The sequence below is a fragment of the Ambystoma mexicanum genome, chromosome 10 (assembly GCF_040938575.1).
Source record: "Ambystoma mexicanum isolate Mex_15411 chromosome 10, UKY_AmexF1_1, whole genome shotgun sequence".
NCBI lineage: Eukaryota > Metazoa > Chordata > Amphibia > Caudata > Ambystomatidae > Ambystoma > Ambystoma mexicanum.
Window position 1 is genome coordinate 273,525,877 of NC_090932.1, and position 26,910 is coordinate 273,552,786.

Consider the following 26,910-nt stretch of genomic DNA (forward strand, 5'->3'; position numbering starts at 1 on the left):
CGCTGGAAGCGCCGGGCTCATAATGCTTGGGTGGACTTACCTGCAGCAGACCATGCTGCTTACTTACCTGCCAGTTGAACCCCTGATCCTCTTCTGTTTGGGACTACTTTTCCTGTTGGGTGGGGCAGGAGCCACTCCATAGGTTCAGAACACTGGAACTCTTCTGGAAAGCAGGAACTCTTTTCTTACCTAGGCGTGGCTGTGGAAGGAGACATCTAAGCACTACAGGAGGCTATTTAAACCACACCCGATGGATGAATCTTGCTTTGCGTTATTCTGCATTCTCTGCAGCAGAACGCTCATCGTGTCTTCTGCTTCTGATCCTGGGCCTAAGGGAACAAAGGCTTACCATCCTGGAATCCAGTCTTCAGCAGCACCTGTAAAGACAAAGAAAGAACAGGTTAGCACTACGGTCTTCAGTGGCAGCGCATCTCTTACCTGGTCCATCGGCTGTCACCAACGCCTCGCGCTGCATTCCGGCATCTGAAAGACAAAAGCTTACCAGCTCTTCGCACGCTCCGGAGGCCTTCGGCGCTGCATCCCGCATCTGAAAGACAAAAGAAGGTGCGTTTAAAGACATTGGGCAACTTTATTACTCACGTGCCATTACTCCTTCCCACGCCGAATCCAGTGGGTATTCCAGCACCCTTCAGCTTCTCTAAAGCTCCGAACTTGTACCTGCAAGATAAAAGGGACAGTTAGTGCGCATCGTGAAGCAGGCTACAAGCGCTTACTTACGTGCTTCCAGGCGCTTCTATTCCTCACGCGGGTTCGATCCTCAACTCTCATCAGCCCGCCATCCGCCATCGCCGGAACCCTGCAAAACAAGAGATATCATTACAAAAGACTTTTAAGACATTTGAAGTGCCCAGAACTTACCGTTCGTGCAGTTAACGACAGACAGCAGTCCTCTGAGGTCAAGAGGCCTGCACCCTTATCCAGTGAAGAAACTGGTTACGGCACCCTGCCCCGAGGCAGATGGAGAGCTCGGCGTTCACTTACCTAAGGTGAGGGTGTTAACCTTCGGGGTTCTACAGGAGAAGACAAAGGGAAGAGGAGAGAGGCACCCAATAACCCCAGTTCATTAATCCCATATTTTCTATCTGCAGACATCTTACTCTTCGAGTCAGACATACAGTGCACAAAGGTCCAGCCCAAAGAGCCAACCGTGTGTTACACATCACCTTTGAAGATACGGCATTCACCCAGTCAAGACCGGCGCCTCTGCGGGAATCAGGTGAGCGTTACACCGGGCACCTGGAAAGGTGACTGAGGGAACACATTAGTGAGCCCTTTCAGAAACTGAGAAATTAAAGGAATTTTAAAATAGAAAAAGGGTTTCTGCGCCCATCTATTACTGCGCCACAGTGAAGTTCAGGTATCAACCAAAACCAGTTTTTCTTAATTCATCTTATATTTATTGATAGCCCATAAGGATGACACGTGTTTCGGCACCCTAGGTGTGCCTTTTTCAAATCTGGGCATTAAGGCTTAATATACTATCGTCGGAAGGCGTGCACTGATCTCGTGTTGTCAGAGTGTCCCATCAGACTCATAAGCGCTGCAAGCACGTAACAATCTGGTTTCCTGCTTCACGCGTCAGGTTCTACTAACTTTAAAATAGGAACACTCTTCAGACGAGCGCTTAAATTTGGACAGCGCCGCCAGGTAACCTTTAACGATACCCACTTGCAAGCCCCTGTGGGCCAAAGAAAGCAAAAAAGACAGAACCTTGGGAATGTCGCATGCAAAAGGATCCACATTCTTAACACCCTGCACCAGTCGCAGAACTTACACCAATGGCAACGGTACAGGGACTTTGTTGCTGGCCGTCTGGCCGAGAGCAACACCTCCATCACGTCTTCAGGGAGGTCCCAATCCTTATACCTCAACCTTACAGAAACCAAGCGTGAAGGTTGAGGGATCTGACCTCTGGATGGAGAACCTGACCCCCCTCCCATGAGAGCAGATTGTCTCGGTAGGGAAGACGACTTGGAGGGCAGATGGACAAGTCGAGAAGGTCCGGGTACCACGTCCTCCGGGCCTACGCCAGAGCAATGAGGATCATCCGGGAACCGACCCTCCGTAACCTCTGCAGTACTTGCGGGATGATGGGGACTGGAGGAAACGCATACAGCAGTGGGAATGACCACTCCACCATGAACGCATCTCCTAAGGCTCCTTTTGGAGGAAATTCCCACGAGCAGAACCTCTCGCACTTCCGGTTGACACTGGAGGCGAAGAGATCCACTTGAGGGGTCCACCAAAGGGCAAGGATCTCCAGGAGAATCTCCTGAGCCAACTCCCACTCGTGAGAGATCATGCTCTGCCTGCTCAGAGCGTCCGCCATCTCATTTTCATCTCCGACCAGATGAACTGCCGAGATCGAAACTTCCTGCTGGATTGCCCATAACCAGAGCTGCATCGCCTCCCTGCACAGAGGAAGTGACCCTGCCCCGCCCCTTTTTTGTTGAGGTAGTGCATGGCCACCGTGTTGTCCGTCAGGATCAGGACATTCCTCCCTCGCACAGTCGGCAGAAAAACCTTCTGGGCTAGCCTGACAGCCCTCAGATCCAACAGATTGATATGGAGTCTGGACTCCGACAGAGACCAACGACTCCTGACTGTCAACTCGTTGGCATGAGCTCCCCATCCCTTGAGGGATGCGTCCGTCACGATCGTCACCTCCGACCAGGGTAGCCAAAATGGAGCCCCCTTCATCAGATTGTCTTTGACGGCCAACCACAGAAGTTCTTCGGCGACCGAGGACGGCATCTGAACAGGGTCCGACAACCTGCCGGAGGACTGAGACCACTGGAGCTTGAGTGCCCATTGCAAAGATCTCATCCGCAACCTGGCCTCTGTCACCAGAAGAATGCAGGATGCCATGAGGCAGAGCCATCTCAAGAACTCGAATGCTGGGAGACTCTGGGCAAGCTGAAACTTGTGCACCATCTGCTGAATGTGATGAGCCCTCACCTGGGGAGGAAAACACTGCCCCAGGGACGTGTCGAGCACTGCTCCGATGTACTGGAGCCTCTGAGTTGGCGTCAACTGGGACTTCTTTAAGTTGAGGGAGAAGCCCAGCTTGTGGAGGGAGTGGCAGGTGACTGACAGATGATCCAGGACTTGCTCAGGAGAGCGTGCCCTGATCAACCAATCGTCCAGGTAGGGTTAGACATGAATCCCCCCTTTCCTGAGGTGCACTGCCACCACTACCATGAGCTTGGTGAAGACCCTCGGGGCGGAGGTCAATCCGAACGGCAGGACCCAAAACTGAAAGTGCGAGTCGCCAACCACGAACCTCAGGTACTTCCTGTGCTTTGGATGTATCGACACATGAAAATAATCGTCCTTGAGGTTGAGAGACACCAACCAGTCCTGAAGTTGAAGGGCCTGGAGGACTCAAGAGAGAGTAACCATCTTGAACTTGTCCTTCCTGAGGAGTTTGTTCAAACCGCACAAGTCCATGATGGGTCTCAACCTCCCGTCTTTCTTGGAAATCAAAAAATAAGGGTTATACCATCCCTTGTTCCTCTCCGCTACGGGCACCAGTTCTATGGCACATTCTCCAAGAGGGATTGAATTTCCTGCGCAAGGAGCGGATCCAGACCCTTCAAAGAGAGATTCCCCGGTGGATTGTCTTGAGGCCTCTGCCGGAAAGGAAGACAGTAGCCGTGGGTTATGATCTTCAGAACCCACACATCTGAACTAATGGCGCGCCACTTTACAACACTCTGCGCCAGCCTTCCCCCAACCGGCGAACCATGGGACATGGCCTCATGACTGAGCTGAAGCGGCTGCGGCATTGCCTGAGGGCAAAGAGGCAACAGCCCGAGCGGCCTTGGCATCTCGAGTACCTTGTTTTCCACCTTTGGCACTCCTACGGTGGCCCCTTTGACTGGCAGCTCCTCTCGCCTTACCAAAAGGATGAGTGATAGCGAAAGGAACCTCCCCTCCATTGTTGTCCCCTAGGATGAAAAGGCAGAGGTTGGCGAACTGCAGCTCCCAATGACTTTGCTGCAGCTTTTGAGGTCTGCAACCTCTCAAGGCTCTCGTCAGCCTTGCTGCCAAAAAGATGTTCCCCGTCAAAGGGCATGTTGAGGAGCCGGGCCTGCACATCAGGAGCAAACCCCGACTTCCGCAACCATGCAAACCTGCGTATTACGGTGCTCGCCGCCATGGACTGGCTGACGCAATCTGCCATGTCCAAACCCGACTGAAAGGCCTCACACATGGCATCCTTGCCATCCTGAACCATGGCAAGGAAACCATCCCATTCGTCCCCTTCGGGAATATGTTCAGCCGCTAAGGAAACACAGTTCCACAGAGTGTGCGTGAAAACTGACAAGGCACATACGGAGTTGGCTGCCTGAAGCGCCATACCCCCTGAAGAAAACACTTTCTTCGCTCAGCCGTCAAAACGCTTGTCGTCTCCATCAGGAGGGATGGTAGGATACGACGCCTGCATTGCCGGGGCTGTAGCCGCCTGCACCACAAAACTCTCCGGAGTAGGGTGCTTGGTCAAGTAGCAGGGGTCGCTACTGGATGGGTGGTATTTTCAGGGCAAAAACTTGCCCACTGCCGGGAGACTCTCCGGAGCAGTCTAAGCCGCCACCCTCCTCTGTAGAGCCATATGGAACGGCAGTACCGGGTCAGTTGGTGGACCTTGGTCGAGGATATCCGTAAAGTCATCCTGAATAAAATCCCCTGGGGGAGCAGACCACCCCAAGTTCTCGGTGACCCTAGACGTAAGGCGCCGGTACGAGGAGACGGCATGAGTTGCAAAACTCCACCTCCGGAGAGGTGTCCAGCCCACTGGCAACGTGCAGGGACTGCCTCAGGTCCTCAATTTGGCTATGGCCCGAAATAATCTCGTCTGGCACCGTATCAGGAACCATGCCATCATCAGAGCCCTCATCCACCTCTGAAATAAACTCAAGATAGTGGTAAGAAGGCACAGAATGTGGAACAAAGCCATGCTTGACCTTGGCCAGAGCCTTTCTAGGGGGTTCCACCGAGCCCCGGGGTACCCCCGTCGAAACAGCCTCGAAAGGCGTCAATGGAATCGGCGTTGATGCCGAACGCGGTGCCCACAGCCTCGACAGCGTCGACACAGGCCTCGAGGCCAGAGCCCCGAGCGTGTCCCTTGACAGCCTGGGCACCGATGGCGTCGACGACTTCTTCGGAGGCGGGGCCTCGAAAGAGTCCATCGACAACCTCAGCGCCACCGGCGTCAACCTCTTCCTCGAAGACACCAAAGGTGCACACGGTCTGGCGTGCATCGAGGCCCGGGACCTGGAGCGGGCATGACTAGAACGATTCCCCTTGTCCGAGCAGGACCTCTCCCGTGAATCGTGCCGACCACCCGAGCCCGAAGGCGTGCCAGCTGTGTCTCTCGACCGATCACGACAGACCCCACTCGGAGGCACCGACGGACCAGTGCCCTGCGATTCAAGAATCGCTAACATTTTCTTCCCGAAGGAAGCCCATTCCTCCGGCGTCGCATGCTTGGTGGGATAAGCGACCCGCCGACGGGCAGTGTCCTCAGATGAGGACGGGGAAGGCAACCGATGGCGGCGCTTCTGGGAGTGCCTCGAAGAGGCAGAGGAGTGGCGGGACCGACTCCGGGACGGAGACCCACTGGACTTCCGACGACGATGCAGAGAGTCGCCCCTCAAATCGTCCGTCGAAAGCCCCGCAGACCTCGACTTCCGTGGCTTGGACACCTTACCTACCGACAACTTCTTCTTGCACTCCCGCAAGGCTTTGGACGTGAGTCATCCGTGTCATGGGCCTCCCCGAGGCACAAGAGGCAGGTGTTGTGCGAGTCTGTCACTGACATCTTGGACCCACAGTCCCCACACTTCTTAAAGCCCGGACGTGGGGTGGAAGATGAGGTAGACATCTTCACGAAGAATAAACTTCACAATACGAACAGGTTCGAAGAACCGAGAAAGAACAGAAACTCCGAAGAGTTGAGGCGCGCCGAGATCTCCGAAGCGAACACGTTTGCGGAAAAAACAGAACTGAGGCCACGGGCGTCGTGCGTCCTACTTATAACATCCAGTGACGTCGGCTGTCGGAGAGGTCCTCGAGGGCGGCGTATCGACGTCATCGACGCAGGAGCCGAAGATTTTCCGAAGCAGCACAGCTGTGGTGATTATGTCATAGAAATGGAATACGTCGGAGAACCCAATCCCCTCGAACGTTATTTTCATGCTCTTGTCCCAAACGGTCCATTTGGGCTGCAAAGACGGCCCCGACGCTGCCCCAGGATCTTTCTGTGCTGCTTTTGGGGTGAAGGAGTCCATGATGGTCCCCTTCTCACCACCTTTGTGTTTGCCAGGTGACATTTTCATTTGCACGTAGAGCAAAGGACACAGCAACGCAGACCACCAGCACCAAAATAGGGCAACTCTCAGAAGGCCAAGCAAGGGGTGAGCCAAATAGTAAAATGGAAAGATGGGAACCTTCTTTCAGTAACGGTAACAGCGATTCAGCAGGATAAGGCAGCGCATCAAAGTGTAGAAACTAGGATCCAAATCTGAAAGCACACAGTTCAGGGCACCTAGTGAGAGCGTGCACGCCAAGCTTGCACCAAAGAGATGCCATATCCCCATGCCTGAGGGCAGTATAATTTCTTCAGAGTCTGGAGTAGACACATCGTGGTGAATGCTGGAATTTCTTTAATAATAAATCAAATTTAAAAATAAAATCACTCCAGCTGACCATTCCAAGGCTGCTTTATTGTTATTATATGGTTTTTCACAGCCATCCATGAAGGACATCAGGCAGGCAGGCAGACAGAGTCAATGTTTGCAGTATGTGCCGTCCAGGAAGCCTCAGGACACAGACTACAGACCAGCAAACACAGGAGCTCCCAACGCGGCTCTGAGGTCCCACCTCGCGCTAACTCCACAAATGAAGCACCGGGATGTGCAAATCCACTACACTTCAGCAGTGTGCCTCAGCACTGTCCACAGTGTCTGATCACTGTGACGCACAGCAAGGCCGTCTCCCCGGCCGACGGGGCCACCCACTTTGCAGCCAATTCACCGTCCGAGTCATTGTGGCGGCAAGAAAGTGTCACGGCAGGGCTCTACTCGCCGCCCTGCAAGCTCCAGCGACACAAGTTGAGCACCGTCTGACATTTTGGCTGTTTCTACATCAGCAGCACAGTTTGGCTCACAAACTGCAGGGGGTTCACACAGTGAAACAAAGGAATTAGAGCTGAAAAGTCCTCTTTTTTAGGGGGCTGTGTGGCAGAGGACTACTGTGAACATAAATAGAAAAAAGTGCCACAGGAACAGCTACCCACCTATGCACATATTAGGTGTGTTTAGTTGCATAAAGTGCTACCATTCATGTCGGTTAATTAGTAGTGACAGAAACAATAGAGATATACATTATTAATTTGTAGATACAAAACACTCAATAGAATTTATGTTAAAAAAGACAAAAAATGCATTGTACATAACATCACATAAAAATATTACAGTGAAAGTCAATGTTTTCAACCAGAAACTGTTTCTTTGAACTTGACACAATCATCTTATAGTGACGATGTTGTGGGGTTAGTAAAGGTGTGAGGTGAACATCATGTTTCATATGACCTCAAGTTACAATTAGCTTGTCCATGACTCTGTCTGTCGACACCGAGAAGTGGTTTCTAGGTCCTAGCAACATTGATTAAACAAGAGAAAACACTCTGTAGCCGATTTTTTGAGATGCTATCGCTATCGGATGTGTGCTGGACCCGTCTTCAGGACTTTGTATGAAAATACCCGGAGTGAAATGTCAAAGGTGGTTCATTGGTTGATGCCCTTCACGAATGGCAATCTAAAAACCAAAACGAAAAGGCTGTGTTGGTAACATGATAAAAATAATCAGAGTGTGGTGTCTCTATTGGTGTGCACATGCAACGGATTCCACTAATCTTTCAATTGCTTGATGGACATGTGTGGCTTCAAATTTGGTGTAAGTCTGGACACATTTTAGTTGTCTTAGTTTATCTACCCACTACCGGCTGTTATATCTCGGCATTTTCATTAACAGATTGGGCGAACATCGTATCCAGACACTATTTTGACAAGACACGCGCAAATACGTCCACGGCTTGCCGAAGTTAACAAAAGCACATTTGGCTTTTGCTGAAAAGGTACTCATTTATTTTTCAGAAAACAGCATTGATTGTTTTTTGTAAGACACAATTGCGAGATTCAATTTAAAACAACAAAGGTGTCATTTTAAGTTGTTATCAAAAATGTCTCCTGTTGTCCCGGGACTGTTTGTTTAAATAAGTAGACAGAGAACATCTAACACTAAAAGCCCCCCTCTCCCCTTCCCCACTTCCTTTTTGAGATATGACAAACCGAGAAGTCATATAAAATCAGTACATGTTTGCACTGAAAAATAAAAACAATAATTGGAAATACAAACTTTCAAAGTTCATTTTCTTTTCCAATTCTAATTATTGTGAAGATTCACAGTACGGACAACTAAAATTCGTCCAGACTTACACCAAATTTGAAGCCACACACGTCCATCAAGCAATTGAAAGGTTAGTGGAATCCGTTGCATGTGCACACCAATAGAGACACCACACTCTGATTATTTTTTATCATGTTACCAACACGGCCTTTTCGCTTTGGTTTTTAGATTGCCATTTGTGAAGGCATCAACCAATGAACCACCTTTGACATTTCACTCCAGGGATTTTTATACAAAGTCCTGAAAACGGGTCCCGCACACATCCGATAGCATCTCAAAAATCGGCTTTGTTTAATCAATGTTGCTAGGACCTAGAACACACTTCTCGGTGTCGACAGACAGAGTCATGGACAAGCTAATTGTAACTTGAGGTCTTATGAAACATGATGTTCACCTCACACCTTTACTAACCCCACAACATCGTCACTATAAGATGATTGTGTCAAGTTCAAAGAAACAGTTTCTGGTTGAAAACATTGACTTTCACTGTAATTTTTTTATGTGATGTTATGTACAATGCATTTTTTGTCTTTTTTAACATAAATTCTATTGAGTGTTTTGTATCTACAAATTAAAAATGTATATGTCTATTGTTTCTGTCACTACTAATTAACCGACATGAATGGTAGCGCTTTATGCAACTAAACACACCTAATACATGCGTAGGCGGGTAGCTGTTCCTGTGGCACTTTTTTCTATTTAGGGGGTTCACACAGGCATCGGAGCGTACCAAAACCTCAGCGCACCACACTGAAACCTTCCCAAAGCGGTATAAGAGAATCCAGGATGACAGGCACTGAAGAAATAAGATTAATTTAGAATCAGGGTAGGAGCCCACCACAAGTGCATCCTCAAGGCATGGATTCTAGCCACATGGATTCTAGCCACGCCCCCACCCTTAATTTAATTTGTGCATTCATATTCAATATAGCAACATATCTGTTGACAGTATAGTGTCTCTGCAATTGCTTTCTCAGCGATGGTGCTGCACTTCACAAGGAACGCTCTCAATGAAGATTCTGAATGGAATGCGGAATCAACGTAGTCTGGAGATCTGTTTAGATGTCCAGCGATTAGGTTGTGCTGTCAGCGATGTTCTGCCCACCCGAATGTATTGCGTTTAGGCTTGCTAAATCCATAACATTCTGTTGGGGGCTGAAAGACATGCTCCAAGGAAGAAACCTTCATGCGAGATAATGGATGGATTTTGTGGCTAAACCGGTTGGCTACATGGCTTGTCAAAGTTCTAGCAAATTTTAGGTATATTGTGGTTTCTGAACAAGTTCAAAAGGCATTCATTGTTTGCCTTTAATATTGTTTTCACACTGACGGTCGGTGCTGAAAAACAAAGGACTGCACAAGAGGTTTACGAGTCTCACAGCAAAACATTCCCGTTTTGTTACAGCTTGCGTGAAGTCCACGCTATAACCACGAGTGTTGGTAAATTGGTTGCTTGGAGATAAGCAACGATCAGAGGTTTCCAAAAAGCTTTTTGTAATGTTGGTCCAAAAGGCTACTACAATAAATATTGCACCATTTACGTTTTCGAGGGTAGAGGCGTCTGGATGATAACCCACAGCAGGCATGATTCGGTCAGTTAGGTGTTCATCCACCAGAGTTCCAAATAAGAACTTCCTTGATTGTATTCCATTGATTTGTCAGCCTGGTGATGTATGCATTGCCTAAGGAGAAGGCTGTTTAGTTTTGGCTTCCAATGTATGGGAAAGTAGTGCATTATCCTTTTGTGTACTTAAGAAGGGTTCCTAGTCATTACATCGAATGCCTTACCATCGAAAAAAAAACATTGAATGCATTTTTCCCACCCCCCCCTTTTTTCACCTCAAAAAACTATTATAATTCAAATAAACCCTTTACCATTGAAAAAAATGCATTCGATGCTTTTTTTCGATGCATTTTTTTCTATGGTAAGGCATTCGATGCTTTGCCATTCGATGCAAAGAAGTACAAATACAGGCAAAATGCGATCTTGATGTGACAGGGATAAATACAGTATCAGTCCTAGCTTGGGATGGGAGTGAGGGACAGTAAACCCTGGGCACCTTAAGTGTGGGGTTGGGGGGAGAGTTCAAAGCATTAATCGTACCCTGTTGAGATTGTTTTGACATCTTGACTAAACACGTTCGCTCCTACTGTTCCTTGATTCTGCCTCCTGGTGGAGAGGTTACTTTAGTCCAAACTCTATGTTTATTTATTTTGTTAATCAGAAGAAGCAGCTGTAAAATGCCAGCAGAGATTGAGCAGGTGGTAGAATGGATCCATAAATGTCCGGCTGTCACTCACCATCTGTCAGAGGACATGGCAACATAGATTAGCCCCAGAATCACAAAGCATGTGGCGCTGCCAGCCGCAGTCCCCGGACAATGACCGCTGTGACGGGATGCCATCTGCCAGAGTGTAAAAACCCTTACCTTTTTTATTTTAAAATGGTGTAGGTAATTCTGTCGCTGAAAGGGAGGTCTGCTAATCAGACCCCACTTTCATAATGCGCCATGCCAAAATTATAGGGCGCACATGTGCCTTGCTGTAATCAGTACCCTGTTCTCGACAGAGCAGCTCTGCAGTACCACAGAACAGGGTCAAAGGTCACCTGTGCATCCTTGACAGCCATTGGGATGTAACATTCTGCACTTCATAAATCTGTTTACTATGGTAACTGCTACAAAAACCACGATGTTATAGTAACAGCAATTTCATATCACACAGCACCTGCTCTGATAGGACTGATGTGAGATGGTGTGTGGTGTGACTGTCACCACTATAACTATGTGGAACAACAGCCAGGATGCTGTCCTTTGATTCACTGGCAGGAAGTGCAACAATCTCCTCTCAGGGCATAGGAACTCCCAGAGGGGGTTCCTTGGGAACCGGGCTTCAAAAGCAGCACTGACACAACAAAGATCTTCTGCACACCGGAATGCTGATCAATGGAGCCCCTTTGAGGTCAGCAGACATAGGAAGAGGGCAGGGTTGGAGAAGCCAGAGAAGAGAGGTGGGATGGAAGTGGGGTCCCATGATATTGATTTCCTTTAAGTCTCTCTTCCATTTTCCTGGACCCAGCATTTCCTGATGGCTAGGTACTTTAGGTGTGATGTCATAAGGCAAAGGGCACTTGTTACAACTAAGATTGGACCTCTTACAACAAGATTACATTGCAACAATCCCCAGCGACATGTTGCCTTTAAAAGGAGAAGGGATCCCCCTCATTCTTTGATTTATTTTTGGACTACTTCTACAAGGCCAAGGATTCACTGAACGTCTATTGGAAGTACTGGCTACTTTAAAGTCCTCTGCCGTAGAGGTGAAAACAAAAGGTGTACAAGGCAGAGGGGTTATCTATTCCCTAGCCATCTGCAGGGAACAGTGGGGGTGATTGCTGTTGGACCAAGTCCTCATTGTTGGCTGCACTGGGACCATGCCTCTGCCACTGGATGTGAAGATCCCCTGTAGGTGCCAGTCAGACAGAACAGAAGGGCTCACCTTGTCCTAAGGTGTGTTGATTGGGGCTCCCAGCAACTACAGAATCAAGGCAGGTGCCCCTTAACCAGCATCTCCAAAACACCTTGCTGGCAGATTGGGAACCTCTAACACAGTCCAAGCTAATGCATAGGAACCGCAGGACTCGATGGGACCACTAGTTGCGCCGGAAGAGTCCTAACCGGCCTGATGCTAAAAGTGGCCAGACTCCTGGTTTGAGGGCCAAAAAGCCTGGCTCATGGCCATTCAGCAATCAACACAAGAACTAATGTACCGTGAAGAGGTCCTGTCCCCTTAGTCCACTTTTTGGGACCACAGTACCATGAGTCCCCCCTTTCTCTGCCTTGTTGTCAAAGACATATCCTTTGAACAGTGAAATTTTGCTAATCGTGTACCCGAACACTCCTGCTCATCTACCTAGTTTTCCTTTTTACAACAGTCTGCATTTCATGTGTTTTCTTTATAGCAATGGGTTTTGCTAGTGTTTTCTAGTTCGTTCTTTGAATTTTAGTCTATATTTTTATAGAAACTTGATTGGACATGATTTTATTTTGGGCCAAGTTATTTGGGTTGTTACTGTTATCGGCTCACGCCCCACCTAGAAATATATGCTCCAAGGAAGAAACCTTCATGCGAGATAATGGATGGATTTTGTGGCTAAACCGGTTGGCTACATGGCTTGTCAAAGTTCTAGCAAATTTTAGGTATATTGTGGTTTCTGAACAAGTTCAAAAGGCATTCATTGTTTGCCTTTAATATTGTTTTCACACTGACGGTCGGTGCTGAAAAACAAAGGACTGCACAAGAGGTTTACGAGTCTCACAGCAAAACATTCCCGTTTTGTTACAGCTTGCGTGAAGTCCACGCTATAACCACGAGTGTTGGTAAATTGGTTGCTTGGAGATAAGCAACGATCAGAGGTTTCCAAAAAGCTTTTTGTAATGTTGGTCCAAAAGGCTACTACAATAAATATTGCACCATTTACGTTTTCGAGGGTAGAGGCGTCTGGATGATAACCCACAGCAGGCATGATTCGGTCAGTTAGGTGTTCATCCACCAGAGTTCCAAATAAGAACTTCCTTGATTGTATTCCATTGATTTGTCAGCCTGGTGATGTATGCATTGCCTAAGGAGAAGGCTGTTTAGTTTTGGCTTCCAATGTATGGGAAAGTAGTGCATTATCCTTTTGTGTACTTAAGAAGGGTTCCTAGTCATTACATCGAATGCCTTACCATCGAAAAAAAAACATTGAATGCATTTTTCCCACCCCCCCCTTTTTTCACCTCAAAAAACTATTATAATTCAAATAAACCCTTTACCATTGAAAAAAATGCATTCGATGCTTTTTTTCGATGCATTTTTTTCTATGGTAAGGCATTCGATGCTTTGCCATTCGATGCAAAGAAGTACAAATACAGGCAAAATGCGATCTTGATGTGACAGGGATAAATACAGTATCAGTCCTAGCTTGGGATGGGAGTGAGGGACAGTAAACCCTGGGCACCTTAAGTGTGGGGTTGGGGGGAGAGTTCAAAGCATTAATCGTACCCTGTTGAGATTGTTTTGACATCTTGACTAAACACGTTCGCTCCTACTGTTCCTTGATTCTGCCTCCTGGTGGAGAGGTTACTTTAGTCCAAACTCTATGTTTATTTATTTTGTTAATCAGAAGAAGCAGCTGTAAAATGCCAGCAGAGATTGAGCAGGTGGTAGAATGGATCCATAAATGTCCGGCTGTCACTCACCATCTGTCAGAGGACATGGCAACATAGATTAGCCCCAGAATCACAAAGCATGTGGCGCTGCCAGCCGCAGTCCCCGGACAATGACCGCTGTGACGGGATGCCATCTGCCAGAGTGTAAAAACCCTTACCTTTTTTATTTTAAAATGGTGTAGGTAATTCTGTCGCTGAAAGGGAGGTCTGCTAATCAGACCCCACTTTCATAATGCGCCATGCCAAAATTATAGGGCGCACATGTGCCTTGCTGTAATCAGTACCCTGTTCTCGACAGAGCAGCTCTGCAGTACCACAGAACAGGGTCAAAGGTCACCTGTGCATCCTTGACAGCCATTGGGATGTAACATTCTGCACTTCATAAATCTGTTTACTATGGTAACTGCTACAAAAACCACGATGTTATAGTAACAGCAATTTCATATCACACAGCACCTGCTCTGATAGGACTGATGTGAGATGGTGTGTGGTGTGACTGTCACCACTATAACTATGTGGAACAACAGCCAGGATGCTGTCCTTTGATTCACTGGCAGGAAGTGCAACAATCTCCTCTCAGGGCATAGGAACTCCCAGAGGGGGTTCCTTGGGAACCGGGCTTCAAAAGCAGCACTGACACAACAAAGATCTTCTGCACACCGGAATGCTGATCAATGGAGCCCCTTTGAGGTCAGCAGACATAGGAAGAGGGCAGGGTTGGAGAAGCCAGAGAAGAGAGGTGGGATGGAAGTGGGGTCCCATGATATTGATTTCCTTTAAGTCTCTCTTCCATTTTCCTGGACCCAGCATTTCCTGATGGCTAGGTACTTTAGGTGTGATGTCATAAGGCAAAGGGCACTTGTTACAACTAAGATTGGACCTCTTACAACAAGATTACATTGCAACAATCCCCAGCGACATGTTGCCTTTAAAAGGAGAAGGGATCCCCCTCATTCTTTGATTTATTTTTGGACTACTTCTACAAGGCCAAGGATTCACTGAACGTCTATTGGAAGTACTGGCTACTTTAAAGTCCTCTGCCGTAGAGGTGAAAACAAAAGGTGTACAAGGCAGAGGGGTTATCTATTCCCTAGCCATCTGCAGGGAACAGTGGGGGTGATTGCTGTTGGACCAAGTCCTCATTGTTGGCTGCACTGGGACCATGCCTCTGCCACTGGATGTGAAGATCCCCTGTAGGTGCCAGTCAGACAGAACAGAAGGGCTCACCTTGTCCTAAGGTGTGTTGATTGGGGCTCCCAGCAACTACAGAATCAAGGCAGGTGCCCCTTAACCAGCATCTCCAAAACACCTTGCTGGCAGATTGGGAACCTCTAACACAGTCCAAGCTAATGCATAGGAACCGCAGGACTCGATGGGACCACTAGTTGCGCCGGAAGAGTCCTAACCGGCCTGATGCTAAAAGTGGCCAGACTCCTGGTTTGAGGGCCAAAAAGCCTGGCTCATGGCCATTCAGCAATCAACACAAGAACTAATGTACCGTGAAGAGGTCCTGTCCCCTTAGTCCACTTTTTGGGACCACAGTACCATGAGTCCCCCCTTTCTCTGCCTTGTTGTCAAAGACATATCCTTTGAACAGTGAAATTTTGCTAATCGTGTACCCGAACACTCCTGCTCATCTACCTAGTTTTCCTTTTTACAACAGTCTGCATTTCATGTGTTTTCTTTATAGCAATGGGTTTTGCTAGTGTTTTCTAGTTCGTTCTTTGAATTTTAGTCTATATTTTTATAGAAACTTGATTGGACATGATTTTATTTTGGGCCAAGTTATTTGGGTTGTTACTGTTATCGGCTCACGCCCCACCTAGAAATATAGCATCCCCATGCCCTAGACTACCACACTAGGCAAAGGAGGCTGTGCCCGTTTGTCCTTTATGTTTGAGATGACTGCTGGTATAGTGGTGTGGTGCCGAGTAGTCATTTCCTCACAGTAACTTCCTGAACTGAAGAGAGCTCTCATAAGTACACTGGAAGATGTTACCTACCAAGAGTGAGACTAAAGTAGTCCTATCAAGTTGGTTCCTTTGTGCTTTTGGTGGAAGTAGTTTCCTGCACATAAACAATGCAGTAGACATTTAGTCCTTGAAAAGGTACCATCCATCCATGGGGCCAAATAAACAGGCCCGTACCAATATGTAGTCCCTATGGCATAGGTTTATAGAACCTATCTGCGCCCAGGGGCATTTTCCCACTAGGACTACAGATACATAGAAGGAGTATGGACTGAGGAAGGAAGAACAACAAGGTTTCTATGGTCCTGTAGAGACGAAAGTACTTCTCAAGGGTTCTAAGTCTGATGCAGCAGGTAATTCCAAAGTGGCAACGCCAGAAATTTGAAAGATCCAGCGACATTGCGGTTCTGCTAAAATATGCGGGCATGTTATAAAATAGAGAACAGAGAAGGGTGGAGGATCAAATGATGACATGCAGTAGGAATGCATCTCTGGAAAGAGGGTTACAGAAGCCCCGATGGGCCTTGCAGAGGATGTTCATGAAAATATGATCTTTAAATGGGCAGCCAGTGCAGGCGTCAAACAAGAGAACTGTAGTTGGAACGATGTGCACCGTTAATAAATCTATGTACAGGTACAGGCTTCTGTAGGAATGCTAGAGTGGCCCACATGGAGCATGGTCTGCGCTTATCTTGGGAGCGACATAGAGGTTATGGTCAATCGGAATAGTTGAGGTAGTGTACCATGGCAATTGGGATTGCAGAGGGCCAATAGGAAGAGTTTGGGTATTTTAGTGCTTAGTTTTGATAAATAGCCCTGTCTTGTGTGGTGTTGGCTTCAGCCAGTTCATGCCCATCCAATGAATAACTATCTCCATGCATTGTGAACTCAGAGAAGTTATTTTTCATGTCCTGGTCCATGCAGAGAAGGGTTTGCCTATCAACAACGCAGGAAAAGAAGTGGCGATCAAAAGGCGTTCCTGAGGCTGACAAGTGACTGAATAATACAGTGCATTAAAGACTTAAAGTCTCTCTCTCTCTCTCTCTCTCTCCCTCTCTCTCTCTGTCTCTCTCTCTCTCTAAAATGAGCATCTTTCATTAAAGGGATAGGAGGTTAAAGCCTTCTTCGGACCTATTTTCGCCCATAGGAATTTGACCTCTATTCTTTGAATTGGCTGCACAATTTTGTCATGTTGGTGGTGAACCTAAAATGGTTTAATACAATACATGTTCTGCCTTACTTGCTGTGTGCTGGTACCGCACAAATTAATACCAGCATATAAAACAAATATAGATAGACATGGGTAACCTCTCTGGGTGCGCAAGCGAGCAATTACAGCCACCCAATGCTTCCTAAATATACTTGTACTTAGAACTGATAAGGTCACTCAATGTGTGTGATAGGCACTGTAAACTGGAAATCCTCTGAGCAGAACGGTATTCGGTAAAATTATCCTTTTTTTTAATCAAAAAAACGGCCAGACGAGTGCACGCTGGGGCTGACGGGCATGCCAGGACCCGTTGGAGAAATGTCCTTTTTTTTCTATTTTTGTAGGCTGCATAAAATGGTCTATAAGAAATAGGTCTTTTGGTGAGGCGCCCTACAAAAATCGAAAAATGCAATAGAACCGAGCAGAACTACATACTGAGGGCCTAATAGCACTTATATCTTTGCTAAGCCTACTTATCTGGGAATGTATTGAGCATAACTACATACAGAGGGCCTTCTACGATATGATTTGGCACAGATTTGTCTGTCATTGTCCACTAGACATGAATGTTCTTGGATCATGTGATGCTTATTTTTATCTGCCTGTGAACTGATCCCGGAACTCTTTATGTGGGGGCAGTAAACCCTGTATCCTGATGCTTTACTGGGCTTGCTCTTTGTTTTTGCTCTTATCCACTACGCTCTCCTATCAGATAATTGCTTGAACGCTCTAGCACACTGAGCTCTCACAAGAGACTTTGATGCAGTTATTTCACAAATTTGCACCATAAACTAGGACGGGAATACCCGACCACCCGCTGTTAAACAATTACCCGGACCCAGAGATGTTTTATCCAATAGCACTTATGCTCTAACTTCAGTTCCACCTTCAAGGGAATATGCTCTAGAAATCAGGCATTGAAAATAGTGAGGCAAGTACCTGTGAGGGACATTGATGGGTTGTACGTAACTGTGTAAATCAGAATCAGCACAAACAACAAAGCCTGGCCAGATGCTGGACCTTCGGGTTCACAGAATACCAGTCACCATATCTAGGATGAACTTGTATGTCCATTAGTATAGAACTTGAAGCAACCGCACTGAGAAGGTACCACCAACAAGCAATTGAAGACTCAGCAAGGCACACGGATGTCCATAGACGGTGATGTTGGACCGGGCTCATGAGCATCAGCCATCATTTCTAGGATGTAGTGGTAGGACCGATAGAACTGAACTGGATGCAGCGGTACTCCAAAAGGCAACTGCAGACCCAACAAGACACAGAGATGACCTAGCCTAATAGCCCCGAACCCCAAAGGGAGATACAGTCACCTTGACAGGCACTTGAAGATCGACAGGAACAGGATCTCCCTCCAATCCACACAGACACTCAAACACACCAATATGCTAACTCTCTTCTCTGTACCAACAAACAATAGAACACAGCTGTACCCCATGAAAATCAGCCTAGCTGCACACATAATACCATTCATTAACTCCACCACCGCCAGAATACAGCTACCCAAGTCCAAATGGCTCGCTGCACACATTCTACTGATCTCACACAACCACCGCACCACACCTAGCACTGGCATGCACTCTCTACACCACTCTATACACCACTTAATCCCCCCTAGCTGCACATATACTGAGTGCATTCAAGCACTACTTACCACACTACTATTCTCCACTGACCTTGACTATGGTCCCCGAAGGTGTTCATCCCACAGCACTTTGGAATCAAACCAATGTTAAAAGGCAGTATACAGATGCCCAATAACATACCACAACACTGGTTTGCTATTGTTTATTTCAATAGCCTGCTTGGGTCACAAAGCCCATTCCCCGATAGCCCCGCACCCATAGTGATTAAGTAATCTGTGTTGGTCTTCGGCACTTAAACAGGACTAACGTGACATTGCTGTGGGCACTGCTGTGTGTGTAGTTAATTGGTGGTTGGGAGGAGTAGTTTTAGCCTTTGGCCTGCCCTTTAGAAGTGTGAATGCTGCGTGATTAGAAAGAGGAGGGTGCCCAACGCTACATGCTTTGGTTGACAACGACTGAAAGTAATGGTGGTCGTTTAAGATGCAATTTCTTTCACTGTATTTCTTTCAGTCTTGATAGTACGGCCGCAGTGCTGCGGGTGGAGGGGAGGAAGGTCAGGACCCAGGTATCAGGGGAAGGGAGAGCAAGCATGTGTATGGAGTCAGTTGCAAGCGGGGCAAGAGGGTAGGGCAGACTGGAACTAAGTTCCACTACTTTTGTGGTACCCTTTGACCCTTAAAAGCTAGATGCCATTTATGAACTACTAGATGGCAGGATTATGCACCGCACAGGATTACAACAAATATCAAGCTGCACACCTGGGTTAAACCACCCGTTAGGTGCGCAAATTATGCGAAGAAAGAATAAGCCTAATTCCAAGCAGAAAGGCTTGAGACCATAGGGAGAAGCAGAGGAGTGGACCAGAGACATGCTTGTTGCAAATAAGATTAGGTTTTCCAGGCGACAGGGAACTGGAGAATCTTAATTGGATTCCGGAGGTCAAAAGTGGCACTCTTGGGGTTAACATTTTTGTAAAAGAGAGGGGCATATTTTTCACATCTCAGCTGAAATTTGACTAATTTGAGAGGGCCAAAAAGAAAATAAATGTGGCAAACACATGGCTGGGCTGAGGTCATACTGCACATATTATGCAATGCACTGTTTCAGATAATTACCACAATGATTGTGACATCATGTGAACTATGGTTAAGATGTTTTTAGGAAAATAGGTGACTCCTCCTGGGGTCGCCATGACTTCCTCACAGCTTTCAGATTTTCACCAAGTAAGTGAATGCATGTATATAAATAATACAAAACACAGTAATGCAGCACCTGTTTCGCAGTGTTAATATGCTTGCGGAAAGAAACTTGAATGGGTGTGTCTTGGAATGTCATCTGTGAGAGCGTACTAGCCTGAGCTTTTTACATTTTGTAACTCAAAACGATGCTGCCATTTATCCCTCTGAAAGTGAGCTCGGCTTATTACACTCCCTTTCATAATGCTCTATGCTGAAAAGCACAGTGCAAGCATGTAACTATGCTGAGCCTCTCTACGGACACCTCTCAGCAGCTTCCTTGTAGCTTGGCAACATTGAAGTTCTGGAGTAACATGTGCGTTCCTGCAAACAGCCTGATGGAACCCAAAGTTCCCACAGCCAGAGTCAACCCTTAACCATGTACAACCATGACCTAACATATATTACGTGCTCCCAGACAATGGCAGCTGGTGAATTTTGAACTGGCAGGGTGTAAACGTTTGGGCTGAATATGCAGGAGCGACCGAGCATAGTGAGGGAGTCTGAACCAACCAAGCAGGATTAGAGGGGGTTCTCCTGCCTCCAAGGAAAAAATGTAAAATAATTGGTTACAATGCTGCATTTTACAGTACTTTCTGTAAAAAAAAAACAAAATGTGTAAAAAGCCACAGTTTTCAATTAGTTTTGTATAATAACACATGAAAAAACACAATAGATAACATTCACCAATAGTGCACAGGAGCATTTCCAACACATTTTCATGATGCCTTTGCACACAACAAATGCAAGTATAAAAACCCTTTTCATGCTGGCTGTGCTCATACATGTTCAAACAGGCTGCACCCATTTATGTCAGTATTACCACATAATAAGCTCCAAAAAGAACAGGTGGTAGCTGGGTGTGCTGCTGTGTCCTTGATTGTTCTGCTGCCTAATGAGTACATAGGGAGTGTGACCCATAACCCCCTATTGCGATCTGCAACAGCTCTGCAAGGGAAAGAACTTGTGCATTTAGAGTTGCATGCGTGCACGGTAGGGTTTAAGGAAGGATTATATTAATACTAGTACAGCTCATGTCCGTCATCGCTTCTAAGGTGATACTCCAATGCTTTGGTTCCAAAAACTAGCAGGACACAGTAGTTAATAACCATTTGCTGCTTACCTTGCCAAGCAGGACGGCCATTTTGTGACGCCATCTTCCTTTATTTAAGGAAGCCACTCTGATCCAGATGTTAAGCTGGGAGTTATAAATCCAGACATCACGGCTATTTATTCTGCCCCCTGTAAACACACAGCATACAAGGAATGACTTTACTTTCATTATTTCCAAAGACCCATGCAAATGCTAAATTGGAACAAGACATCACAAATGTTGCGGTCCACCTAGCAAAAGCCTCGTGTTTGAAAACAAAAACAGTGGTGTCTTAACAGTGTATGGGAGGGAATGGATTTAAAGGTGATCAATCAGAAAGAAAAAAAAACAGTCCAATTTTTAGAGTAGTTAAATTGTCATTCTGGCAACCACATTCAGGGATATTTGCGAAGTGCAGTAATATTCCAAAAACAAAAGCACACATGAGCAAATACTGCTGCGCAACATTGGGACTTAAATGCCAGTGGTTAAAGCATAGTGGGATCACATGTTATATTATGTAGAGCGACTACTCTTTGAATTTCAGGAGAGCATATCCTTGCATAGAGCGACAATTCCCAAAATTGTAACACCCTTTATTAGACAAAAAGGAAAGGCATTGCCCAATTCCTTCCTTCACTGCCATTTCTTGACTTTGAGTTGTGGGTGCTCTTTCATGTCCCCAGTTATCCAACCTTGGAGACCCTGTTGATGAACCCAAGTTGTGTTCACATTCAAAATGAACTCCTTCCAGGGTATCATACTTTGAAAAGGTGAGGTTTCGAAGCCATCCATGAACTGAGGACCTGATGAGTCGGGAGGGTAGGTAATTGACATCAGTGCTGGAAATGGAAAACATTTACTGGGGGAACTGGGGAGGGGGTGAGTTAGTGGGGGCTTTGGGGGTTGGATGTGCCGGGGCTGAGGGGCAGAGCCCCAGGCCAGGTCATGCAACACAGTATCTTTTCATAGAACCCAAGTATGGCCATTTGCATAAAAGCAAAGAGCATTATGGGAACAAAATAATGCCCATCATTATACATTTGAAACATGTCCGATAGTGATTAAATAAGAAACACTTTTGAGTGAGTAATAGAAGTTGGACTCTGCTCTTTTCATTAGTCACAATACTCAGCCTAGCAAAAAATGTCAACAAATTGCAAGACAGACATACTAATTTGGACAGTTGCTAAACAGTATGCGAGGCTTTGGCTGTTTCTGCATTGAGTTTCCTGTGCCCAGTCTTCTGACACTGGCCTGCGAGAGCTTGGCTTGAGGACATATCTGGGAGTTTCCTGGGCTATCCCCTGGACTTCAGGACATAACAGCTTTTCAGCAAGACGAACTTTGCCAGAGCTCCTTCTTGTTCCCGCCTATTTCCTATCCTCATCACCACAGCCAGCCCTGCTCACAGAAACAAGACAGGTCATGTAGTTCAAAATGTACAGCTGACAGAATTTTGATTAATTAAGTTTGTATTTTATTGTCTTCAGTGAGATGTAGGATGATGGTGTCAAAAACAAGAAGACTTTTATTGCTGCCCTGGGCCATGAGTTTACCCCTGGAGTAGATGTTAACTGCCAACCTGGTATTGGGGTACACATCTGGCTAGACATTCCACCTGGAGCATCTATTGATGGGGCAACAGAATGACACCTTGACCTTCATCTGGAGGAACATGATCCGGGTATTGGGGTAGTGTGAGGAGAGCAAGATGTCATTTTTTTTTGTAGAGTGTGAACTTCATATTAGAACCCTGTGAAAGCCACACCAGGATTACACAATACAGGGGATCCGATTACAACCCAAGTCATGTAAACGCGCAGTCCCCAACACCACTTTACCCAAGTTATTAATCATTAGCCGCTAAATTGTGGAACATCCCAGTACCGACCTTAAGTACAGAACCCTCCTTCCATCGATTTAGAAAAAAAACTCTAAAACATGGCTTCTTTCGCAAGAAGTCTGAGAATCCCACGACTATACTCATCTTCAACTGCTAACTCTGCTCCTTTCTCTACCACTTTCTATCTGTAATAATCTGTCTTTAACAAATGTATCATATGTAACTGTAATTAATGCGCCTTGTGGTGTGCAGTCATAATGTCGCAATTAAAAAGTCGAATGACAAAAATGTCGAACAAAAAATGTCGAAAAAAAAGTCAAATCTAATCTTTTTTTATTTATATGTATTTTTTGGGTTTGGTAAGTATAAAAAAAAGGTTAAAATAAAAAAAGGGGGGGTAGAGGGAACCCCCTCATTAAAAAAAAAAAAGTATTAAAAAAAAATCAACATTATGACGTTGGACATTTTTGTTTTCGACCAAATGACTATAAACCGCGCCTTGTATCATATGCACCTGTAAGAAATGAGCCCAGATGTCCCAGGGCTCGGCGTGCCATATAAATAAATAAACAAATAAATATACTTTGGAAAATAATTATCTTTATTTTGTCTTTTTCCATATTTCTTTGGTCAATTGTTTTCATGTTTCCATTTCTTTTTTTAAATGTTTGCATCATTGTAATTGAATTCATGTTTAGATGTATACTGCAGTGTTCTTTTTAGTTGTGATTATTTCTTTAATATGCTGGTGGGGTCTTTTTATATCATTTGTATTTGTGTCATTTGTTGCACCTCTAAAGACTATCGTTCTTATGACCTTTTGATCTTGAAAAGTATACATCGGAGTGCTTATCCTTGCATTCATTGTGTTATAACTTCTTTCAAGTAAGTGTTAACTGTTCTATGCAAAGGTTCGTTTTGTTTAGGTCTCAAAATAATCAATAAAATATTACTGCCTCTTTAACCACTTGCCTGACATTGCTTTCAAGTGCGCAGCAGGCCCATCGCCGCTGCAAGGCAAGGGAGATGGCACCCGGTGAGGTGGCAGGTAACGGAGATCAACAAACGCGCGACAAGCCCCCATTAAATTCTTCCGCCGCCGTTCTGAGGGTGGTGGGGAGGTTTTGAAGCATCAGCGTCGAAAAGCCTAGTACGGTCGGTGCCTAAGAAGTGATGCAGGCGCTGTGTGCGCAGAACATCCCCGGCGCCAAATCTACACATTTCTACATTACTTCAAAAGCAGTGATGAAAATGGACAAACTTTACTCCTGTACCCCTGGTCTCGGTCCTCTGTGTGTGTGTGTGGGGGGGGGGGAGGAGGAGGGTGTCAGTGGTGTGGGCAGGACTAGGTGAGCCCGGATTGTCAGTGGTGTGGGTGGGACTGGGGGTGGAGCTAATTGTCTAATAAAATGCCTGGCCTCTATGTAGGATGGTGCTGCTTTGCATACAAACAAAGTGCATTTTGGGAACATAAGAATGACCATCAATTTATCAAACATGTCTGTGCTAGCAATTCAAACGTCCATTCCTTCTGAGCATGCAATGCACTCTTGGTGTGGTGCTCATTTCCTCTGTCAGAATAGTCACCCGACAGTGAAATGTGTGCAAAGCATGAGACATACATACAGCATTGGGCAGCTCGGCGTTTTCATTGAGCTGTTGCGCAAAAGACGACTTTCAGATGCAGTCTGTCAAAATGTGTGCTTTGCGGCTTTAAGAAGACTCGTGGACAGTCAGAGAGCAGAGAACTTCCTCTGTCTTTTTCCGGCCCAATCCCTCCCCTGTTCAAGAGTGTGTGAGCCTGCAGATCCCCAGCAGCATCTTCTGTGAAGTAGAACAGAGGCACTTTACTCAGGAAACATGCTTTAATGATAGAACCCTGGGGTTCTGTAGTGCAGAAGTGTTTCCCCTGTCCCGCCTCCCCCCAGAGAATGCGCTGTTCTTGGCGACAGTATTTGATGAAGTTGCAGTCGCCTTGTGTACGATGCTGGTGCTGCAAATCATTTTCTTTAGACTGGGCTGGTCTGCCATCTTGTGGGCAACCTTTTAGTTGCCTTTAAAGAGACGGATGCAAAACTCGTTTTATATCGTTGTGGTAATAAATGCCTCCTTTCTTTTCACCACTACAGTGGTAAACTACAGGCTACCACTTTTTTAGCCGAATGAGCTCGCGCCGGCAGCTCTCTGGTGGTTGCGTTCCCTCGCACTATTTCCAAGCTGCAACGTGAGCGCATGGAGTGGGGAGCAAAAGTGATGGGCTATGTTCCAAAGTAACACTTTCGGATTCCAAGTGAATGAATCTGGGGAAATGTAAAAGTGTTATTCCTCTAAGGAATAACACTTACAAAATGTTGGGATCTGTGAGATTATTGCGGGACAAAAATGTCTAATACTAAAATTTCCTTTTTTTTGCACCCCATTTTCCCGCATATATATGCAGGGGGAGATACCCCGCTCCACCCGATACCCTTCACAACCCTCAGAAATGTATATATACACAAACACACACGGGGTTAAAAGGGGCTCTCGAAATTCGGTATTTTGGTATGATCCCTCATTTTATTTTGGTATGATCCCTCATTTTGCACACATCTCAGAATCGCCCTCCGGTAGCCTCACTCTCTCCCTCTTCAGCCCCCGACCTCCCTTGTCCCGCCACTTTGAGGTGTGAAGAGCTTGTGGCCAGCCAATGGCCTTGGAGAAGGGAGGAGGGAAGGGCAAGGCACGTTCATGGCTAAAGCAGTCTATTCCTCTGTGGCAAGTGCAGCTGTTGAGCCGCACTCGACATGACAAGACAGGTTCCTGTCACATCACGCCAGCCCGACGAATTGTGTACTATGTCCAAGGCTACTGCCTGTATAGTAACATTGACGCATGCATTCTTTCCACGCTGTTTGACCTGTAAGACTTTCGCTTTAATTCTAAAGTGCAATCGACTTCAAGGGTCATAAAGAAGGGCTTGGGGATTTGTTTAACGTCAACCTTTTACTTTTATCCTTCAGTTGTTAAATGTCTCCCTCCTTATCTCATTTTCCCAATATACTCTAAGTTTGCAATCTAGATGGTTATATGATGAGTTTACTGGGAGTATTGGGTGATCAACGAGATTATTGTCTGGTGTTAAATTCTCCCAAGTAACCAATCCGTATTAAAACCCCCAGTTTAGCCCTTTAGTCTCCATCTCATATTAATGGAGGAAACTGTTTTTGTCAATGGTGTTTCGGAATTCAGGCTACTTCTGTTGAGGTTTCCAAGATTTGACACAGAGCTATTGTGGTTAAAAGCAACACTTGTACCACACTCGAAGTCAGTGGAAGAAAGTAGTCTTTCTAACATAACAGGCATGCTGAATGCTTGGGATCTGGTGGCAAAACAACGTTTCAGGTTTTTTCTCAAGGATAAATAAATGAGACTTCTCTGGCGGTCAGAGAGGGAACAAGTTACTTACCTGTAACTGTTGTTCTCCAGCATGGGTCTGGCATGGATTCACATGCTCATGGATTCACATGCTCATGAATATTCCCCGTCGTCAGGCTGGGAATCCTCGGTAAAGAAAAAAACAGTATCAGTTTCGTTTCTGATCTGTCTTTCGTAGTAACAACCAATCACTGGTCTCTGCGTCATACTGACCACAGCCAATGACTGCCCCCTACCTAAGCACCGCCTCTGGCAGTCATCTTCAGATTTGGAAGCACGTGAAGTGGCAGTATGACCAAGTGAAGAGCCGCAGAGGGGTAGGCGGGAGGGTTCGCATGTGAATCCATGCCAGACCCATGCTGGAGAACAACAGTTACAGGTAAGTAACTTGTTCCTTCTCCAGCATGGGGTCTGGCATGGATTCACATGCTCATGAATAAAGAATACATAGCAGTACACACATGCACAACCACGGGAGGTGGCAAAGGCTCAACATTAAGCAGTACATCAAACTCAACATTAAGCATCTTACCTCCTCACCAGACTCACCTCAGGCGAACAGGTTGCGCAGCACTGCTTGGCCGACCCTGGACTCCTCCCTGGAATCCCGATCGACGCAGTAGAATTTCGTGAAGGTGTGCGTCGACCTCCAAGTAGCAGCCCTGCATATGTCCAGCAGGGGCACACCAGAAAGGAACGCCGTGGTAGCTGCGATCGCTCTGGTGGAATGGGCTCTCGGACGGCCAGGCAGCGGTCGGTTTGCCAACCGATGACAGTACATGATACAGCCAGAGAGCCATCTGGAAATGGAAGCCTTCGAGAGAGCCTTCCC

At 46.4% G+C, this 26,910-nt stretch overlaps 1 protein-coding gene across 3 annotated transcripts in view; it reads right to left on the reverse strand.

The window, feature by feature from the left end:
• KLHL24 (kelch like family member 24) overlaps positions 1–26,910 on the reverse strand; it is a 211,490-nt gene that overhangs the window by 77,665 nt on the left and 106,915 nt on the right. For all 3 annotated transcript variants that reach the window (XM_069617834.1, XM_069617836.1, XM_069617835.1), the window contains exon 5: positions 20,846–20,964. In XM_069617834.1, coding sequence (XP_069473935.1) covers positions 20,846–20,964 — 119 coding nt within the window. The remainder of the gene's footprint in view (positions 1–20,845; positions 20,965–26,910) is intronic.